General features: G+C 39.4%; 1 protein-coding gene and 1 long non-coding RNA gene across 2 annotated transcripts; one reads left to right on the top strand and one right to left on the bottom strand.

Annotated features, from left to right (window-relative positions):
• Window positions 1-14: 14 nt before the first annotated feature.
• Window positions 15-17,151, bottom strand: miga1 (mitoguardin 1). Its single transcript, XM_084911869.1, has 16 exons — window positions 17,053-17,151; window positions 15,025-15,181; window positions 10,609-10,780; window positions 9,289-9,407; window positions 8,827-8,959; window positions 8,541-8,677; window positions 7,354-7,477; window positions 7,053-7,147; window positions 5,913-6,022; window positions 5,669-5,741; window positions 3,295-3,381; window positions 3,092-3,190; window positions 2,864-2,998; window positions 2,693-2,746; window positions 2,416-2,532; window positions 15-1,996 (listed from the first exon to the last, which is right to left on the bottom strand). Exons 2-16 carry the CDS (start codon window positions 15,121-15,123, stop codon window positions 1,778-1,780), a joined length of 1,773 nt encoding a protein of 590 aa, XP_084767995.1. The 5' UTR covers window positions 15,124-15,181; window positions 17,053-17,151; the 3' UTR covers window positions 15-1,777.
• LOC146367966 (uncharacterized) lies at window positions 5,988-7,223 on the top strand. The gene is made up of 2 exons (XR_014797546.1): window positions 5,988-6,070; window positions 6,980-7,223. It is a non-coding gene; the product is annotated as an uncharacterized LOC146367966 (long non-coding RNA).
• Window positions 17,152-18,879: the final 1,728 nt, after the last annotated feature.

Consider the following 18,879-nt stretch of genomic DNA (forward strand, 5'->3'; position numbering starts at 1 on the left):
GGACATTCTCAGTCTTTATTTGCACACATTCAACTTTATTTCACCAATCAGTCAAAACATGTAACACGTGATCCCAGCTGAACAACAACAAACACTCGTTTCTTGTAACCTTTCTGGAAAAATAAAAATCAGAACATAAAGCAATCTCCATCCAGTCTATACTCATGTTTGAATTTCAGAAGTCCACAGCTTAACAGATAAGTGCTCGAACACCTAAAATGCCAAACTTGAAAGTGAACCTATGCTCTTTTTACAGTGGTGGATGATTTTGCATTAATCATGGTGAACTGAAGCCTTCACACTGCTCTGGGCTCCATGTGTCATCAGTGAGAGCAGTTCTCTTCAACATGTGGTGATGAGAGCACAACAGCCCTGCCCATCTCGGAGGGAAAGCCAATCAGATAAAACCTGGCTTAATGCAGTATACCAAGATGGGGAATGACTGCTGGTGGAGCAGTGACATGGAATGAAACCAAGCTGGCTCAATGAGACTTTAATAGGCAGGACAAAATGTTTGCTGATGCAATCCTGCTGATCTTCACCTTAGTTCAGCTTGTATTTCTTTTTTTATTATTATTAGTTAATGACTAATAAGAATTACCAGACAAATGGGGACTATTTTGAACTTTGAATCATGCAAAGCTACACCAGTCCGGAGCAAGAATAATACTGTGCTCATTGCCAGTTCTGTATGTCCACTTTTAAGACAACATTTGGAGGTTGCAGTAGACTGACACCCCAGACTTGACTCTACATTTTCTACTTCTGTAGGAGCTTGAGCTTGAAGCATGCAGTGTATATTCTGTACACAGTAACTGATCTGCAGGACAGACATTAACACACTACAGTATTTTTTTTTTTTTAAACTTCCCAGATGATTGGAAACACGAAGACTGTGGGCTGACATTCAGCGACAAACACAAGGCTTGAATATTTGCATTTACAATAAGGCTTTCTGTGTTTCTGCCCGTCATGAAAAACCGAGCGGCACAAGTTGTACAGCAGCTGGGCAGATGTGTCGACTTAATATTATAATGGCTTTGGGAGCTTTGTGTGCTAAACTTTAATATTGCATAAATGTTCTGTGGCTTGTAGTGTCAAAAAAACAAAAACAAAAACTTTCCCCCTTTCAAGTAAAGAAACTGAAACGCTGCATTTTATCTCCTATTCAGCACATTTCCACCTCTTAAACCGAGGCCCTTTGTTCAGCGAAGAGCAGCTCTGGGCATAAAGCATGTCCTCGCGTCTGTGAGAGCGATCACTAACCTATTAATGCATGCAGACACTATTTCTACAAATAAGCTCTGCACCTGTCTGCTGTATAATAAAATAAATTACCTCTTCTTTCACAAACTGCTCTTAATGGCATTAAAATTCCCTCAATTAACATAACATAACACCTACTGCAACAGATTTCAAGCCTGCCTCAGTTTATTACTACACAAGTTCATATTTAATAAATATTATTGCTGTTCTCTTTGAACCTTTTAAAAGCGCTGCTATGGCACATTGAAAAGCGGCCAGGGGAATAAGAAGAGGAAGTGGAGGCCACACCAGAGACCGTGAGCATGCCTGAAGACAGACGGCTGGTTCAGTTTACGTGGATCCACTCTGGACATCATGACACTGGCATGATGGGAGACATAATGAGTTGATTTCACAGACTGCAGGTGAGCTCACACCTACAGTTTCCTTTGGTCCAACATTTGGTGTGAACTCACCCCTGAACGAATGCTGGGACTGACTTGTGTAATATTTAAAGACTTGGTCGTATCTCTCACTGCACTCGTGCCTCCAGCAGGGCACTGGGAACCAGGTGCACCGGTGGTGAGTTACACCCGTTCAGGTACCGCAGCGAGTCGGCTCCCAGGTAGGCGAGCAGCAGTTCTGAGCGTCGGTGGAGCAGCCGGAGCACGTCGTCCGCCAAACTCTCCACCGAGCAGTAACGCACTTTATCCAGATCAAAGATGTCTTTCAGGAAGTGCAGCACCTGGTCCTGCAGGAGAAACGGGACTCATGAGTAACTCAAAATTCATCATTAAGGGTGCAGGAAGATCGTCAAATGTCGTCCACAGGGGGGAACGAGTTAAGACTGGGAGTTCAGATTGTATAAGCTCTTTAGTTTTTTTCCTTTTCCCCTAATCATAATATGGTTTTTAAAATCAGGGGCAGATTTAAGGATCTCAGAATAGATATTACAATACAAACAGTTTTAAAAGGCTGCTGACTCCCAGTCCTGCAAACATCCCAAATCTCAATAAACTTACACTTTTTTCTCAACTACATTTACTTTTAGTTAAGTACAAAAAAGATTAATTCTCATTTTCGTTCCAAATTTAGTCTAAATCTCATCCACTGACACAAAACAGTCCATGTGTAAAACAGGACACTTGCAGATGTTCCTCATGTTCTAACCTTGAAGAAGCAGCACAAATCGTGCAGGGAGCCCTTTGGCCCCAGGAAGCCCCACGCCAGGACGGGGCCGATCTGTTCACACACGGAATAGAAATGGGCGATGAAGCCGTCGGACACCTGAGAGACAAACGGCACAGAGGTGTTCAGATCTACCTGCTCATCTCTGTATTCTTAGAAATAAGTTATTTTAACCCTACATCACATTTCAGGTAAAGAGATATTTCCTCCAGCGCCACCCTCCTGTTACCGTGCATTTTAAAGGACCTCAGACTCGTACCTTCATGTGCTGCCTCTTCTGCTTCAGCACTGACCAACAGCTTGATGCCACTGCCTGTGAAACAAATACATGTCAGATTCAATGAAAACTCACTTGTGTTAACTGCTTTGCCTTTCATGTGTCTCAGTGGTATGTATACATATGCAGGTGCTATTTTGTAGTTTTACTCACTGTCTCCTTGAAGGAGCTGTTGAGCCAGCGGTTGTTGATCACGTTCTGGATGGAGATGGGTGGATTCTCCAGGTCCTCGAAGGAGTCCATCAGAATGAAATCCAGCACGATGTCGTAGAAGTTTAGATGCTTCACCTGGTGAAGAATGTCAAGCAAAGAGAAGCAAGGAAAAATGCTGTTCGACCGATTTAAGTCGTGTTGGATCACAGGTCAGAGAATCACACTTACCCCCCGCGCGGCGAGTTCCAATTCTGTGTTTTCCCAGTGCTCTGTGTGCTCCAGGAAGGAAATCATCTCTTCAAACACTTCCTCAAATCTCTTTGGGCTCTGAAAACCGAACAGCAACATGTGAGGCGGAGAACAGCTCATACAATTAAAAAATTAAAAAATTTCTAATTTTCTAAATCCGTTATCTGTATTTTCAGTTTTACCTTTTGTGCTTTGACTATAATGGAAGACAGTATTTTCTTTCCTGTGTCGGCCAGAAACGTCCAAGTTGTCCTGTCACACAAAATGAGCTGCAGACAAAACAAAATTCTTTAATTATTTTTAATTTTCAATACACAGTGGACAATAATCTACAGTTCAAAAATTACAACTGTGGTCCGGAATTCAATGAGCAGGAGGTCTGCAGTGTTTCTCTGGCTAATTCAACTTCTTAATGTCCACAGCAACACAGAAATACTATTGAGAACAAAGCCAAAATATCCAAACAGGCAATCAGGAAAAATGCCTTAATATCTTTAATTGGAGCATTTATCTTACCCTATTAATTCAAGTCAAGTCAAAGTTCTATAGCACATCTTAAACAACAGGTTATACAAAATAAACACTATACCTAATAACAACACTAATAACAACAGTAAACTATACACTAAAAATAATAAAAGTCATAAGAAATTAAATAAGACTGTTTGCATGATCAAAGCCAGGGTTACCCTGTCACCTTAGTTTCAGCTAATAATCTGCCCAGTAGTTTGAGAGCACTGGTCTATTACACGTCTTATGAGCTGTGAGTATATTCTTTACGTTTTGTGAGTGTGAGCCTGGTTCTGCTGGTGATTTCTTCCTCTTAAAAGCAAGTTTTTCCTTCCCACTCTTACCAGCTGCTTGCTCATGGTGGGGTTTGTCTGATTGTTGGGGTTTTCTCTGTACTGTACTACTGTAGGGTCTTTACTAGAGATGGACCGATCCGATATTACGTATCGGTATCGGTCCGATACTGGCCTAAATTACTGGATCGGATAGAGATCGGAGAGAAATAAAAAATGTAATCCGATCCATTAAATATCACAAAAGCACCTCACAAAACTTGTGACATAGCGTAACTCAGCTCATAACCGTAGCACGTCGGAGCAGTGTGCGTCTCATGATAGAGCGGCTGTGTCATGCGAGACCTGTCAGCGGTCTGCTTGAGCATTTGGAGCCTCGCTACCTGCTTCCAAACCGGCATTTAATCTCCAAGAAAGTTATCCCAGGGAAGTAAAGCAAGTGTGTAAGTTCATCTCTGAATGTTTGTAAAACATTCCCAGCGAATGCTGGGAGCGACTGTCTCTCATTCTCTCCCTCTCCTGCTGCTACTTTAATCATGAAACTGATCAATGATCAGCTGATCGGCTTTTCTGTGGCGAGTCCCGTCTCTCGTTAGTTTATCGCCCACTTTGTGCCAGAAAGAGGAAACCAGCGCATAAACAACAGCAGCACGTTTAAGCTTGACAAGCTGTTGTTAGAATTTATTTAATATTACTTTCTACACCAGGATCCTTTTCTACGTAGCTGACAGCTGGTAACTGTGCAGGGGTGGGTCTAGCAAAGTTTTGCCAGGGGGGCAGGTAGGGCATTAACAGGGAGAGGGGGGGACAAAGAAATACTTTTCTTTCTTATTGTCATGTCTAGCTTTTAATAAATAATTATCTGAATCTTACAACCAAAGTTTTCATCTGATGTAAAATGTATAGAAATCCATTATTGTATATAGGAACTATTAAGTCAAATTTATAACCTACTAAGCAATAGTGCTTTTTCCTTTGGGAAGGTACCATCTGTGCAGTCTGCAATTCTATTGAAGAAAGATGTTGAATCTATTTAATTATTGTAGAAAAATTCTTGATTTCTGTGCATTTTCTTTTACATGTGTATTAAATTAAAGTTGTTTACATCAATTAAGCATTATGAGGCGGGGGGGGGGGGATGGTGGTTCCCCATTTATTTATTTTTTTGTGTTCGGAGTTGGCGACCCTATTAATTAGGTTGCTTAATATTTCCACTAAATACTCTTTAAAATACCGGAATAGGGAGTATGCTGCAGGTTTAAGTTTATTAGATTGATCAGTGTTGCTGATCTATGAAATATTTTGTATTTTTTGCATACAGGTATAACAGAATAGCTTTAGTTTTGTTTTTTAAACCTGAGTATGAACTTATACAAAATGCAGCAAGATATTTAAAAAAAAACATTTTATTGATTATAAAATACGCTATATCGGATTTATATCGGTATTGGCAGATATCCAAATTTATGATATGGGTATCAGACATAAAAAAGTCGTATCGTGCCATCTCTAGTCTTTACCTTACAATATAAAGTGCCTTGGGGCGACTGTTGTGTGAAATAAAACTGAACTAAATTAAGCACAACAGATCAGATAACATAAAGCTACCTGACCCTTTTTTCCCCCTCCTTCAGCAAACATCCACATCAGGCAAACTCAGCCACAATATTCTAGTTTTACTGTTGTGCATCAGAAGTGGAGACTTTCATCTTAGCATACAGTCTTTGGTGAGCACCATCTTACTGAACCGTACCTGCCACGCCTGCCGCACACAGTGCAGCTTAGCCAGGAAATCCAAGTCCCCGAGACACTCCAGCATCTCAGTTCTGAGAGTGAAAATCAAGAGAAACCTCTCATTTAACTGCCAGCAGACAATCGGGAGAACAAAATAAGAAAGTTCATGCTGTCATGCCATCAAATTTCACAGTGGGACGATCACAACGCTGTACAAGTTTCCCTGACTGTCTTCTATACGACGTGTGTTAATGTCTGATTACCGCAGCACTCTGCAGGAGATACTGCCATCCTCAGCCATCTTCAGCGCCTCCTCATACAAAGGGTGATGTCCCAGAGTGAAAACACTCCTCAGCTCTCTGTGCTCGGACATCTGAGGTGGAGACAGATAGCAAAGGCATCATGGACTGAACAATGAAGGGTACATAAGATCTTGTTATTCACAATGTTTTATTGTCTGCATGAAAGCAAAAACAAGAAATGGTGAAATACAAACATCATTTTTATTAAGAATTATTATTAAAAAACTAATATTAATGCATAAACTTTGCCTAGGCCAGAAAAAAAAAAAAAAAAAACACTGCTAATAATTTAATTGCCATTTCTAAAAGGATGTTTAACACACAATCCTTGTAAAGCATTGTTATCTTTCTGCAGGGAGGATGTTAAAGTCATTGGTGTGTAAACTTAGCTTGTACACTCTGTAAACACACCACCAGTGATTCTTAAGAACCAGTTTATTTTAGTGATATGTGGGTCAAGTGCGCCAGTAGCACCTTGAGCCCTCACTGAGACTTAATGAGTAAAGGCGATAAACAGAGAACTGGTAAACACCGGGTGGTGAACCCAGAGGAAGAGCGAAGCTTCCTGAGTCAAACTCCTGCTGCAAATCAGTCGGAGCTTTAAAGGTTCAGACAGTTTTAGTTTAAGACGTTTCCTGATTTCACCTCCTCTCCTCGTGCTTTGTTCCCAAACCACATGGCTGTGAACAAAGTGCTGTGGTTAACTAACCGAAGCAGGATCTCCTGATTTGTGACAAGTCGTGTATGTTTTTCATGTTTTACAAAGGTGGTGAAAAACGTCTGAATAGAAAGAAACCAATTCAGAATTTATATAAACAAAAACGTATGTTTGAATTACTCCTTCCTGCTTTTTTGTTCTTTAAAATGAAGGAAATGTAAATTTGAAAGAAATCCAAATGAGATTTTTTTTTACTGAACCAAAATTATTATTATTATTTTTTTTTAATGCTGTATTTTTAATTTTTTAAATACTTTTCCTTGGAACCAAAAGCAAAATATCAAGACTGATTTTTTTTTTCCCTTTACAGAAAACAACTGACAAAAAAAGCACTGTGGAAGAACTCCAGGGGTGTTAATGGGAGGATTTGGTGCTTCTGTTACCTCAGCTGCAGACACAAACGAGTCAGTGGAGGCGATGCTGATGCTGTCCCTCAGACAGGCGTCATCTAACTCTTCTCTGGACAAAATGTCTGCCACTGTGTAAGGGAAACAGAATAGGAATCATCACACATATATTTACAATTTAAAAAAAAAAAAAAAAAAGTCCTCCAACACACCTGCTCACACACACAAAATTATATATACGCACTGGCTTCCTGCTTTGCTTCACACCGTCTTTTACTGCTGTGCCTATTTTTCCTGTGTTGGACAAAAAGAACTGCATAATGCTTCAGTGACTCACCCTGGCTGCTACTGTGGGATGAGGGCTCTGACATCCCCAACACTCCCTCAAACTCCTCCTGGAGGCGGTAAGCCCTGTGCAGCAGAGCCTTCAGCCTGTGGATAAACTCTGCGCTGATGACGTCCTGAACACACAAACAATCAAAGAAACTTGACTCATCAGAATGTAAAGATTTGTCTTAATTTCGGTAGGGATAACCGAGTTCTCAGGCGCACTAGATAAGAGTTGTGCAAACCATCAGGTTAAGCTGCTGGTTTGAGACTTAAAAAATATCAGATTCTTGAAAATTTGTCCAGTAGACCAATGTAAAATGTAGAAAATAGCATTTTTTCTTATTTTAAAAGAGTATTTACAGCTCTTTCTTGGGAATCTCGTGTGACCTCATTTCTAAGTAGCTTTAAAAACGCATTCGATCGTACTGGCTTTCCTTGACACAAGTCAAAGCTGCAGCCCGAGCTGTGTCTGGGTGCAGGCTTAACTACTGATTCAAAACCCCTCCAATCTCGTTAGAGACCCAATTAGTGTGCTGTTATGCAATCCAAACTCTGACACACAGGTGAGCTGTCAGTGCTGGTTATTCCTGTAGTTAGCGACCTGTAGTCTCATCTGCATTGTGTCTGTGGGCAGCATAATCTCTAAACTCTACCATCCTCTGGTACTAAAGAACAGAGCACAGAAAATGTTGGTGGGATGTGAATCAATACATCTACTGTTTGGTATCAGACAAATGTTATGCAACCGCTTTCTTTTTTGGTTAAACAAAAAAAGAAAACACATATGAACTATTTGCATGTTGCGCCAAAAGAGGTATTTTATGGCAATTCTACAAAAGTCATTTTAAAAATGAAGAGCCCACTTATTTTTCCAAAGGATGTCTGGACTCTCACTAACTGATCTGTACCGTGTCAGAGCATGGAGGTTAATCAAAGTTAACCTCCTTCCACTAGGTTGATCGCTGCATTCTGCGCTATGACATGATGACATGGCATGATCACCAACTAGGCTCAAGCACAGATGAAGATGAAGAATTTCATGTCAACAACATACATCTTCCATGGGTCCCCACAAGCTGCTGCTGCTGGTGGTGTAAGGGTGTAGGGAATCTTTACACGGTGCACTTTGCACTCAGACTGTGCTTCTCTTTTTTTGGCTACAGTCTGCAATAAGACCTGTATGGTTTGTCTCACCTCCATGCTCTGCTCAGCAATGGTGTCTCCAGCTCCAATTTTGACTGAGGCACAGCTCACATCGTCCTCAGCATGCCTGCTCCTGAATGTCAGCGCCTCCTCCCACCGCCGCAGGGCCTCCTCGAATAAATCCATACCTGAGAGAAACACACACAGACTGAGTCTCCTAAAGCAATCAATGACTCAGCACCTCCGATTTTAAACACTGCAACCCACCAAAAACTATTACAGTACATTCAAACAGTATTACTGGATTCTGGTACATAGTACACAGAGGTTTCTTTACCCATTAGGTACAGGTTTTCAGGTGTGGTGACAGGTAGGTTGAGCACACTGCAACTGTCAGCATCCTCCACTCCGTCCCAACAAGTGGAGTCATTTGCGCAGGTACTGCTGCTGGATGAGTTCAAGCTTTTTACCTGCACAAAAACACAAAAGCAGAACAAACATCAACAAGTTTTACTAATACAAGACTGGAAATGATGAAATTAAACAGACATTACATTAATTTAATGTGTTTTTGGTTACACAGTTAATGATCCTACATAGGCACCACCTAAAAAGAACACATCATTAGTAAATACTGTTTACAGCATCTAATACTTAAAGGTTCACCGTATAATTTAAGGTTCCCTGTTCTTCTGAACATGAGACAAAGGTATTTTTGCATCATGTCTCCTGGTTTTGTCATTTCAGATAAAATTTATCTTTAAATGCAGTCTAAACACACTCCGTGCTCTCATCTTACCGAAGCCAGGCTCATGACAGATCCAGACAACTTCCTGTAACCTCCAGCACTGAGAACCAGATCAGAGGAGTAGCCATTCTTGGAGTTGAGGGAGAGCGTAATGTTTTGGCTCGTATTATCTGAGAAGATAAAGATGAGAGTTCAGATGAGATGAGGTTTCACAGAAAGATCCGACTAGAATACCAGGATTACACAGTGGACATGTCAAATTTAACATCTGGGTAACTTTTTCTGGAAAGCCTCCATGGTATTTTAATAATTAACTTTGCTGAAGCCGTTTTTTGCCAATTTGATTCAAACACAGCAAACAAAGGTGTGCTTTGATTTACACACAGTGATACAGTGAAAGGCCCAGTGGGTACAAAGGTGGAGAAAAGGCATCAGACAGGCAGCTCGTTGAGAAACGCCTGTTCAAAAGGTCTTTGCAAGAGAAATAGATGTGGCAGCAAATACTCAGCTGACTGTGGAAGCCAACAATCCAGATATCAGATAGATGCCAACATTTAATTTAACTTTCGTGCTACAATAAACAGAGCTGAGGGTAACAGACCCATTGCTAAACAATCAACCAGGTAGCTTATAGTTACTAAAGAAAATAAAAATCAATGCATCCTAGTTTTTCACAATATTTTACTTCATGCTGTAAATGGGGAATAAACACCCTGAAGCCTCTCTCTGTGCTCATATAGCACAGAAGCAGCTCCCCCGTTCTTTCTGTGCCACAGCACAAATTAGTGTATCAGCTCAACCAACTTCTCTGTCAGAAACCCAGCACGAGTGTTAGGTTAGCGGATGAAATCGGGTTTGCAAAGATAGTCTCCTGTCATTGTTAAAACCTCTGTAAACATTTTCCCTTTACTAAACCTAAAACTACTTTTGGCTGCTCGCTCATTCAAAACAAGCTGGCCACAGCAGATAAGTCTGCATGTTTGATTTGGAAACGTTTTTACTCCACCCAGGACCAAACCCAGGATCATTAGTGTCTTGGGTGATGCTGTAAAGCTATACACTATGGACCCACTAAATCTATTGTATCAAAAAGAAAGGAAATGCTCTCTTAAACTGCTCAGCTGACTTCCCTTAATTCCTCGTTTCTTTTAAGTTCTCTTTAGGACTCTAATCTTCCTGGAGGAGATTAAATGAGTTAAACCATTTATCTAGAGCCTGCCTTTTCAAAGTTCAAAGTAATACAGGAGTGGCCTCGCACGTCAGTCTTGTTACATCACACACCAGTAACCGGGCTGACACTGAATGGAGATCACAGGCCAGTGAGCTGCTGGTTGAAGAGGAAAGAATTAAATCAGTGTGAGGAGATCTTACCATTCTCTCCTGCGGCTGGGGGGTGAAACTCTAAACCAGCCTTCTCCCAGTGCTGTGGATGAACCTTCTTTCTGCCCTTCCTCCTCTGGAAGCGTCGAGCGAGGAAGAGGAGGGAGACAGCACCAAAGGCAGTGGCAACTACCAGTTTCTTGGTGTCTGTGCTGATGCTCACCTGGAGAAAAGAAAGAGAAGAAGAGCATCAACTTAGATTTTCATACACCCCAAATGTTTTTATTCTGTACGTTGTCAATATATGCACTGCATCACATGCAGATTTTAATGATTTAAAGTCTGTTTTCCGGCAGCTTTTCATCCTGTACTTATACTCATAACCTTTTTTGTGAGCATACAGATTAAAAATGAATCGACACATACCGAGGACCTCTTTATATACAACACAGGGACAAAAGCCTTTTCTAGAATAGAATTAGAATAGAATTCAACTTTATTGTCATTGCACATGTCACAAGTACAAGGCAACGAAATGCAGTTTGCATCCATCCATCAGTGCTTTAGCCATGATATAGATATATTACAAAATATATATTAGCAATAATATATTTATATAGATATATTACAGAAATGGGTCTGTTATAGGTATGAGGGTACAAAAATGGGTATGTTACAATGTACACGGTATGAAGGTATATTATGAATATGCTATAACTATACAAGCTATGTACAGGCTATGAACAGGATATAAATATAAATATGAAACTATACAGAAATATGCAAGTTAAACAGTTGTAAACAGTTGTAGAATTATAATTATCGTATTGTACAGAATGATTGTTTATACAGAATCATACAGTAGTGCAGTTTAAGATAAATGAAATATGTGGCTACTTTCTACAGAAGCTATATAAAGTGCTAGTGGTTGTGTGTGTATGTTCAGTAGGGCTGCCACAAACGATTATTTTGATAGTCGACTAGTCACCGATTATTTTTGCGATTAGTCGACTAATCAGATCATGCATCCATTGAACGTAAAACGTACATCTTATTGCACCAGCATGCATCTGCTCTTATATAACTATCATTAGCTTACAGCTTTAAGTGTTTACGGTATGTGCTAACTAAAAAAAAGACAAGATGATAGTTTATTAAATTTGAATGACGTTTGCAGATTGTTTCGATGGAGTTTAATAAACTCAGCCGTCTGCTCCTTGCTATCTAAAATATAACGGGACACCGGAGTATATTCTCGAGCATCTCAGACTTCTGATAATCAGTTGTCTGCTTGACGTTTATTCAGCTGTGTAAAAACTATAACTTTAATCTCAGCCAAACCGATTTACTCAGGAACAAATAAAATACTGGAAAAAAAAAAAAAAAAAGCCAAACAATAACATTTTAAGTTATCTAAGTAACTTATATATCATGTTTAACCTGAGTAGCAAAAGACGGCGGTGGGTTTGAAAACGATTTGCTGGGAGTCCGGTGTTCTCACCGGCTCTAGTGAGCCTTGAACCCCGGCTAGCTATCGAGCTAGTGGGTAACAGACGTCTCCGAAAACGTCGAAGCGCTTTTGAAAATATTAAACGTTTATTTTGTGACCCAGAAAGAATAATACAAGTAACATTAAAACTAACTAGCTGCTGCTATTGTTGGAAACTGAGCTGGGCTGCGCTATGAATTCTGGGACACGGTCTTTTTCTTTGGGGTTTAACGGCAGCTGGCATCCTTGTACATGCAGTGCTGCCATCTTCTGTTTCAGTCCGTTATTACACTCTTAAATCCTACTACTTATTCCTGCGTCTTTTGGGATCTTACAAAGCTTCAAACGACGCGTCGACTATTAAATTAGTCATCGACGATTTTGATAGTCGACGTAATCGTGACTAGTCGACTAATCGTGGCAGCCCTAATGTTCAGTCCATTATTTTAACGTGGGTCAGATGTCAGAAGAACATAAACACAGAAAAATACAAAAACAAAGATGAATAAATAGACAAAATAATTATAAAATGATGCAAGGGATAGATTAGTTTGCTGCGGATGCTCCATTTTTAGTCCTGTTTCAACTGATAGATTTCCCTCCTTTGTTTTCATGAATACAACCCAGCCCATTATTAGCAGATGGCACTGTGTTATAATTTTGTTATAGACAACTTTATCTTAAAGTATCATATACACAATAAAATGTCAAAATTATATAAAAAAAATAATAGTGAAAACATATTTTCCCCTCTACAGTAAGAAGATCAGGTCTAACAGTCATGCTGACATTTCTGACAATCAGTCAGGAGAACGAAATAAAACAAACAGACACCGTGCAAAAACATCAAAACACACCCAACGACACCATGCCAAACCGAAAGCAACCAGGTGCCTTTCATACACTACGCCCTACAGGTAAATCTGCCCTTTAGAAATAACAGAGTGTGTCACAGGTGTTACAATTCTAAAACCACGACAAATGTCCACAATATCATGTCACGGTTCCACTTTCCTGTACTTCCCACGTGTAGTTGTTCATGTCCAGTTAAAGCAAGGCAGTGCGATGTTTAAAGAGTGTTCAGTTAATGAATTTTTTTGGAATATACAATGAATAGTTTATTTTTTAATGAAGTATATTGTTTTTCTTCAAAATTAAATCAAGATAACATTACTAAGCCTGCGGTGAAAATACATTTTCCCCCTTTGTTTTTCGCCTCTGTCAGTGCACCCCAGTGTGGCTGTGGATACAATGTAGCTTGCCATCACCTGTGTGTGAATGGGTGGATGACTGGATGTGTAAAGCGCTTTGGGGTCCTTAGGGACTAGTAAAGCGCTATACAAATACAGGCCATTTACCATTTAATCATTCTCATAAAGACACACCAAACCAAACAGTTGAACTGTTACAGCCTTAAAAAAAAAAAAAAAAACCAACAAACATAAAACATAAAGATGGAATACTGATCCCAACATCTAAAAATTGATCCCAGGTTTCTTTGTGCGTTTCAACAGTCACAATAATATTATAGGGCTGTAAGAAAAAACTAATTTGAATGAAATTATTACTCTGGCTTGCAGAAATGATTAAAAAAAGATGATGGAGATAAACGATAATTTTCTGTTTTTCAATGTTGTTCTTGTTCTGTTTTTTTTAGCCCCCCAAATACATACGACTAAATAAATAACCAATCCATTGACCATTTCTACTTTCTCAATTGTCCTCGATTTAATGAAAGTTCAAGGAAATCCTCTGTTAGCCATTTTTAAGTTAAATAAATCCAAAATGTTTCCAAAGATTAGTACATTTTTCTGACCAAGTACTGCCCAAGGTAATCGGCGTTATAATTTCTGCCATAATCTTATAGCATTAAACAACTTGTGAACGATGGAAAGGAAGGAGCTGCATTCAGTGCAACACTTGTCTGCCCGATGAAAAGTTAACTGAGGACGCATGCCTCAAAGTATAACGGATACTGAGGTAATATGAGGCAGCGCAGACGACCCGCCATCCGCCTGTCACATAAATGTTAAATAATCAATTTCAGATAGTGTTTGTAGCCCTCTCCGTTTATATTTAGACACACAGACGTAGCTGCTGCAAATTCTCAACAACTCAGTAGGTATGACAACAGCCATAATATTGACTTTTTAAAAGGTCACTAAATGGACTGGGATGACTGAATAGAGCTGCCAGTGCTTGTACAAGCTGTATTCATAACCGCTGCCATCACGTGTCAGGCATGTTCCAACCAGAATATTCTAATCATATCAGATCTGCTACGTGACTCAGGCCACACAAACACTGTCGCCTTCTGCATAAACACAATAACATGTGTTTATGTGGGTAAATGAAGAGAAATACCAGACATTCAACACCCTACAGCCACAAGGACCAAGAAAGAAAGTGAAACTGGGGGGAAAAACACCTAAAATGCAAACTACTACTTCACATTTTTGTAAATGTAACAGAAGTCATTCTTAACTTGTTTAAGGAGTTCTGCATAAATTGGTTTTATAAGAACTTTCAGTTCAGGAAAAGAAGTTTGCATGAGCTTCTTTAAAACCAGCATGCTTTGAAACACATTGCTAGAAAACTGGCTGAGCTGCTCAGTATCTCTCCATCACACGAAGCCTTTAGCTGAACAACTAAACTGCTCAAACAGGTGGTAGACGTTCACATGTAAACAGATACAGCTGCTGGCTCATCTCATCAGGTTTTAAAGGAAAATGATAAACGAGGCATTTCCAAATCCTCTCACAGTGTGTTCCTCTTAATAGAAATATTTCTTACTACACTAATCAATTAAATAAAAAAATAAAAAAAGAGTGGCAATATAGGTCAAAAGAAAGTGAATAGTCTATATATAGTTCCAATATGAAGGGTCTAATATGAAGTGAATAAATAATTCATTCTTGTAAACCATGCAGTGTGGATATTCTGATAGCTGCTAGGAGCACGTTGAAAAGCATCCTCACCTGTGTCAGAGAGCTGTAGACGGACAGCGGCAAGTCAACCATACGCAGAGCTGCAGTCCTCATGGACAGCTGTGAGCTCGTGAGGGTCTCATGTGTCATTGTGACGCTCTGCCCATGACTTGGCAGCTCCCTTATCTTCAACACCGCTCTGTGCAAGCTGAAGAGGATGACATTAAGGGATTTAACCTTGGAAGCTCAGGAAGGGGATATAATGACACTAATACACAAAGCTGTTGGTATTCTGTATGTACTGCTAGGAATACCTTGCTTAAAGTGAGTGAGCAGCCAGTTTTAACCGCATAATATATAATTAAAAGTCAGGGGAAAAAAGCCTGATAACATGCAAACTTTCATTCTTAAACATCACACACTAGAGGATTGCTGTGAAAGAAAAGCCTGTAAAATGTATCAGATGCAGTGGTGTCGGTTAATTAAAACAAAACAAGTCCAATCTGATCCCGACCCTCTCAGAATCAGCTCATTCTTTGTACATGTAGCCATGGAAAATTACTTTATCTTCATACTATAAATATTTTCTGAGTTAGGAGCCCTCACAACATGAGTGCAACAGACCGAAACATGAAATTCTCAGGGTTGAAAAACACCTTCTAAGCTCGGTTAAAAACAACCACCAAATCACGTTTACACCGAGTCAAATTGTCACAATTTGGAGTACCGAGAAGTTGAATTTGTGTACTTTTGCTGTTGAAACCATGAAATATCCCATGACACCGAAGCTATAATTTGTTGATTTTGGCTTTAGAGTGTGCACTTTGGCTGGGTGCAAAACTGATTCTCTTACAGCTTTTAAAAAGCTGAGAAAGTGTTTCTAAACCTAGAAAGCTTCATGTGTTTATCTCTTGTACTTAAGTTATAAGGGCTAAATTCATGGATTTTTTTTTTTAATCAACCCCCGTTTACTTTGAGGACTGTAACAATTTTAATAGAACTGAGGTAAAAAATGAAAAATGTTTGTATTACTTAATATGCACACTTCCATCTAACAGCCAAGTCTAAGTCTGCACAAGACACTCACGGCTGGACGATCCAGCCATTTAAAGCCAAGCCTGAGCCTCACACAGTGCTCGTTGTTAGTCGTAGATGTTTAAAGTTTGCTTGTGTAAGGGTTATGATGTTTGTCAGAAGTATGAGAGTCTGAGAGCCTGAAACTGCAATAACAAAGGTTCAGTTCATTTTTATTTCAAACATATACATTCACCAACATTTCATAAAATCTTTCCATGCAGTTGTTTGAAAGGGAGTAGGCAGAAGTATATACTTATTTAGCCCGACCCCCTCAGGTTTACATCCTCATCATCTAAATTTGAACAACAAAAACGTATACAATGCCTTCAACTTAGAACATAACATCACAAAAAATATTTTCTCATGTTCAACTAAAACTATATTTAGATTTGCTAATTTGCAGAAGAAAATAAACATCAGTTTTAAACATCAGGTAAAAAACCCTTGTGAGTTTCTCAAAAAAACAAAAAACAAAAGAAAACAACCCATAACTTTTAAAAAGTCTAGGTAAGCAAAGGAAAACTCTTTAGTGTTATATAGTTTTAACATAAAATGCCTTCGGACTCCACATTAATAAGAGTCCTGACGGATTTTTGTTTTTATTTTAATTAATCAATTACTGCTTTATTTCTCATCTATTCTGAATCGATTTGCGTATTTTTATATTCATTATGATATTATTTTAAATGTTAACGGATTTTATCTTCCTCTTCAGTAAGTTCAGTAAGCAAACAAGACACATAAGATCCCCCCCCCCCACCTCCCCAGGAGCATCTAAAGTGTTTTCACTGGGGCAAAACGCTGACACCGGTATGGATAATCACATAAGCACATGGTTAAGAAACGCCAACCCGAAGAGCTAACGGCTAACAAGGCTAATAAGGCTACCGGGGTTAGCTAAATCTATTAAACCAGCTGAAAATAAACACTGTGACAGACAAACTCGAGCTCATCTCTTAGCTGAATGGGACAACATGAAAGCATACATGAATTCAGCGGTACCTTTTTAATATTCCTCCGCAGACACAGCTCCACTGTTTCACTTGGTCCTCGGGCTGACCTCGGCTGCCGCACAGTGAACGACTCCAGCACCAGCCTGGATTTTCAAAATAAAAGCATGTTCGCGCTCAACGTGACTGTGGGCTCCTTGCGCCCTCTTACGGTGTGCCTGTATACACTACAGATTACTACATGTATCTATCAGAAATATTAACAGAAATATCAAGACAAAGTTTTACAATAAAGAAAATAAGAAAAATAAAGAGGAAAACAAAGAATCAAACGTTAATTTAGAAAAAAAGTGTGATTTTAATCTTTACAAAATGTACTGCATTTTAAGCCGTGATGGACAAAGTTTCCCCATATTCATGTTTTAAAGTCGTTCAAACAAAATGAATTAGTAATCGATAAACATGAACATTTTCTTCTTCTTCTTGCTGCTCCCTTCAGGTGTCACCACAGTGGATCAGTCTGCCTCCATCTCATTCTATCCCCTGTATGGTCTTCTGTCACACCAACCCTCTACAACTACAAAACTTCCTCTTTTTTGCCTGCCTGGCAGCTCCATGTTCAACATCCTCTTTTTAATGTATCCACTATATTATATATAGAAAGGAAAAGTTGTGCCTTTCAAAGTCATCTATCAAAGGAATAACCCGAGGAAAGGGAACGATGAATAAATGAAAAAACTAAAGAATGATTATCACTGAAATTAGATAAGAAATACTACCAGACCACGACACAAAAATCAGCCTGTTGTTCCAGGTCCTGCACAGCTGCTCCTCATCAAGAAGTGTGGTGGTTGTCTGTGAGGAGGAAAGAATTGTTACTGGGAGCAAATAAGGTCTACTGTTGAGGAAAACTTATGCAAATGTGTGTGCAAAGTCTAAAGGTAAAGGTTGGTGCAAAGAAGTTGCTGCTAAGACATGATTACTCACCTGTCTTTTCTGTGTCCTCTCCAGGGTGTTTGGGCAAATGTTTCCCTGGGATCCGGACACTATTTAAAGGTTGTAGGAGAGGCCATTAAAGGAGTGTGTTTTTGGTCTTCCTCACTGTAAATCCAGCCGCAAAAGGCCGCCTTATCACACAGACTCGGCATCATAGATAGAACTTTGGGGCTGATGCCATCAGAAAAAGCAGCCTTGCTCTGGTTTAGTTTCTCCAAATGTCTCTTAACTTGTTGATTAATTTATTCTTAATGTATTATTTTCTTTGGTATGTGTTTAATCTTTTTTATTTTTATTTTTTAAGAAATCTGTTCTAATTCATAATATGCTGTGTGAAACGTGGTGGTATAATAACTCTCTACCTTTTGGGTTATTATCTTTGCATTGAATCAATTGTATAATCATATATTTCTATCGCCATGTTTTGCTTTTTGCTATTTTTGTAAAGCTGTAAAATAATAATAACAATCTTCATCATTTGCTTAGCCAAAAAGAAGTGGACAGCAACACAGTTGAAGTACTTAGCAGTCCAGCTGTATGAGCATCACACTGTAACATAACCGCTCATTAATGTTTATAATCCATTTATAAGAACATTTTGGGACATTAGATGGTGCCACTGGAGCGCGATCTGATAGTGGAGCTTTTCTACTGGTGACTCTGGGGTGGTTGGATCCATGCAGAGGGGATTTCTTCACTATGAAAACACTAGATGGCGCTTGGGATGGGTTTATTACAGGGCATGTTGTCTTTAATGATCACCAAATTATTCTTTTTCCTTTATTGCTACCCATTTTGTCCTTCATGTAAGTGAACTGTAATAAGTTTAAAGACCCTGGCAGTTTTTTCTCTAACAGTCCATAACTGTCCCATCACATCCGAT

The sequence above is a fragment of the Perissodus microlepis genome, chromosome 18, assembly GCF_051167445.1.
Source record: "Perissodus microlepis isolate ML-2025 ecotype Zambia chromosome 18, ASM5116744v1, whole genome shotgun sequence".
Classification (NCBI taxonomy): domain Eukaryota; kingdom Metazoa; phylum Chordata; class Actinopteri; order Cichliformes; family Cichlidae; genus Perissodus; species Perissodus microlepis.

Excerpts from the sequence above, each read along its gene's own strand:
- miga1 (XM_084911869.1), bottom strand. The coding sequence starts at position 15,123 with ATGACACATGAGACCCTCACGAGCTCACAGCTGTCCATGAGGACTGCA. Across the intron at positions 8,960-9,288 it reads CTGTCATGAGCCTGGCTTCG|GTAAAAAGCTTGAACTCATC; the intron begins GTAAGATGAGAG and ends GTTTTTGTGCAG. Across the intron at positions 3,191-3,294 it reads TTATAGTCAAAGCACAAAAG|AGCCCAAAGAGATTTGAGGA; the intron begins GTAAAACTGAAA and ends TTCGGTTTTCAG.